A 3,187-nucleotide genomic window follows, 5' to 3' on the forward strand; every position below is an offset into this window, starting at 1 on the left:
TTTTTTTTCGAGTGCGCATGTGCGAAAATCGCCATTATTTTGTAGGTATTTCCGTCAACCTCAAAATATTTTATGTTTGACGCGTGTGTCAACAGTTATTGTATTTCTTGTATTCGTGCATAAATACTTTTTTATTTCTGTATAATATCATGAGTAGAAAAGGTGGAACAGTTTGTGTTGTTCGTGGGTGTTAGTTCGTTGTAGTATTATATTTTTTATATTCTTAAATATAACATACCAACTGACAGTTAATAATAAATACAAGTATGTATCTTAACTTAAGATACATACTTGTATTTATTTCATATAAGAAAATTTGTTTGTATTTTGTAAATTTTAATTAAATAAAAATATCGCTTAAAAAATTCACTTAATTTTTTCATTTCTTCTTTCTAAAACTTCTTTTTAAAAACAAAAAATAATCAGAACTGTCCAGGGCACAAAACGTAAATTTTTTTAGTATCATCAACACAAATTATGATTAAATATTTTATTTTAATTTTCATTTATTGTTATCATCAACAATAAGAGAGTGTTATAGACAAGTACGTAATGATGAATGAAATAATGAAAATATATAAGTACTTGCTATATAATAATTATATTTATCTAACAAGCTGTCACTATGCCTTATTTTATGAATGAAATATAAAATAAATTACTGAAATAAAGTATACCATAAAATTAAGAAGAATCCACACCATATTTATGTAGGTAAATCTCTATTCAATGAATAAAAAAAAGTTTATATAAACAACACAACTGATTGTTGTCACTTTTAAATTTGGCGCTTCTCTATACCTACAAAATAATGGCGGAAGGTCATCGAAATTTGACACGGCGAGATCAAAGGAAAAGAGCCAGCTGTCGCTTCTGGTGTTATAATTCTGTGCCTTAACACTGTATGAGATTATACGTTTTCCCGAATACAACTATTTATAATACGTTACTTACCCTTTATAACTAAATTGTTTTGCTTAGGATCAAGCTGTAAGCTAGTTCTATAAGCTTCGAGCGCAGCTTCCTTTTTACTTAATTTTTCTAATGCTTTTCCCAGCAGTTGATATCCTTCCGGTGATTTTGGCTTAACAGTTAAATATGAAGAGACGTAACGACAAGTTTGTTCATAGTCACCAACATTAAAATACAGCTTTGCAAATGAGAAACATCTTAGATTTCTCTGAAATAAGAGGTGTTTATCAATATACCTAATAGAAATATATTTTGAGTATAGTACAATCTCGCTAATCTGGCACAATTAAAAACCTAAGAGTGCCGGAGTAGTGGAAAATTCACGTTAATGGAAAATGTATGTGTAAACAGTATTAAATTAAAAAACGTTACTTTTAATTGTTTATGAACAAAGAGATTGGTACATAGATACATACATATTATAGTAGTGTATAGTATATTGTAATGTTTTTATGTTTCTGTAAAATAATCTTTCAACTAAACTATAACTGTATAAACTGTATTCTTCAAGGATAATAAACAAACCCGGAAAAAAATAACGCCGGATTACTGGACGTGCTGGTGTAGTGAAGTGACGGATTGTAAAGATTCTATTGTATAAGTGTTACCAAAAAAATCAATTTCACAGACACAATCAGTAAACTACTACGTTTTTATTTTCAATAATAGTGACATATCTCAAAACATAAAACGCCGATGTGATTCTGTTACAATTCAATCGGGTGCATATTTTATTGCAGCTTTTTTTGCTATTTGAATTTATATATCTGCCCGTGTGGCGTTTTGTATATAAATGTTTTTTTTTAGATAAATTCCCGCCAGCATGAAGATATCCCTTGCATAGAAATAATCTAAAAATAGAGTACAAAACTATTTGGCAATGACAATTTTTATACGAGTATTTGATGAAATTGATAAAATATTCTATACATTAAAACAAAAACTAATACAAAAAAATTGGTCCCAACGGCTATTATTTTCACCGGCATGGCTTCAGTATCAAAAAAAATGCTTACCTCGGTCTCGTTGTTTATCTTTTTTAAACTATTATCTACATGTCTGTCCACTTCTAATTTTGTTTTAAACATTTTTAGGTAACAATACGCATGTATAAAGACGACACAATAACTGGTTAATATTTCTAATAACTATATAATTACTAGACGTTACCGGACATACATCTACAACCAGTACTATCAACCACCATTTTGCTTTACCTTCGAATTTGGCAGTTGAATTTCAATAAATTCTAAAGGTTAATGCACAAGCGTTGTAGCTTTACGTCGCATATGATTAATTCATTTCCTTTGAGCAATCAGGCTTATTTTTATTTGTACGTCCTATGGTAACGATTCTTTGAAACAATAAAAAGTTTGCATTGTGAAGGCGCTTGCAATAGCTGCCAACCTTCAGAAATTGGTGATGAGAATCATGAATCATGATTTAATTCTAAATATACTTGTTTTTATTTAGATCTATGTCTAAATAGACATCGATAATCGATGTAAATAGAACTGTGAGAATGAAAATCCTTGATTGAGAATAAATCCACAACCGGTAGGTAGAACAATCGGGAACAATGGGTCCACCAGTTTATAGAGTGAGCGAGATGGACATAGTGCAAGGGTCAGTTCAATAACTGGACATAAATTTCGTTCTATGAAATGTGAAATTAATATTATTGTAAACAATTTTTATTTTACAAAATTTAGTTATTAACAATATTTCTTAATAAACTGAATTTATAACGTAGCATTTACTTTCTTCGGCAGATCTAGTATGTAACCAACCAACCAACCAACCAATACAAGTGTAACTGTCCCGATTTCCGATATTGATATCCCGCGTTCAATTCTACAAGTTCAGCACCACAGTATACTACACAAAATATATAATGTATACTAATATTACTAATCAATCAGTAGGGAATCTTAAATGATATATGATTTATATGAATGAATTCCGTATGGCAATTGACAATTTTTAAATACCCCCACCCTAGGAAAAGTCGCTAAGAATATGGCGGATCCTTCGAGCATATACTACTGGAGGCATGCCATTGCGAAAATTGTGGCTGAGTGTGCGAGAGAAACAGACAGTACCTCAGTACATCCTGTCTCACTCTAGCACGTCACGATTGGTTGGAAATGAATGCTTCAACCAATCGCGGCGTGCTAGAGTGAGACAGCATATCTGAGATACTGTCTGTCTCTCA

General features: G+C 30.8%; 1 protein-coding gene across 1 annotated transcript in view; it reads right to left on the reverse strand.

The window, feature by feature from the left end:
- Positions 1-2,166, reverse strand: part of LOC108913782 (E3 SUMO-protein ligase RanBP2) — a gene marked incomplete at its 3' end in the record, with an annotated part of 18,379 nt that extends 16,213 nt beyond the window's left edge. The window contains exons 1-2 of the mRNA XM_023456000.1: positions 1,989-2,166; positions 955-1,180 (exon numbers count right to left, since the gene is read on the reverse strand). Of these exons, the coding sequence (XP_023311768.1) occupies positions 955-1,180; positions 1,989-2,060 (298 nt within the window). The remainder of the gene's footprint in view (positions 1-954; positions 1,181-1,988) is intronic.
- Between the last annotated feature and the right edge of the window lie 1,021 nt (positions 2,167-3,187).

This window comes from Anoplophora glabripennis, unplaced genomic scaffold, assembly GCF_000390285.2.
Source record: "Anoplophora glabripennis isolate ALB-LARVAE unplaced genomic scaffold, Agla_2.0 scaffold1095, whole genome shotgun sequence".
NCBI lineage: Eukaryota > Metazoa > Arthropoda > Insecta > Coleoptera > Cerambycidae > Anoplophora > Anoplophora glabripennis.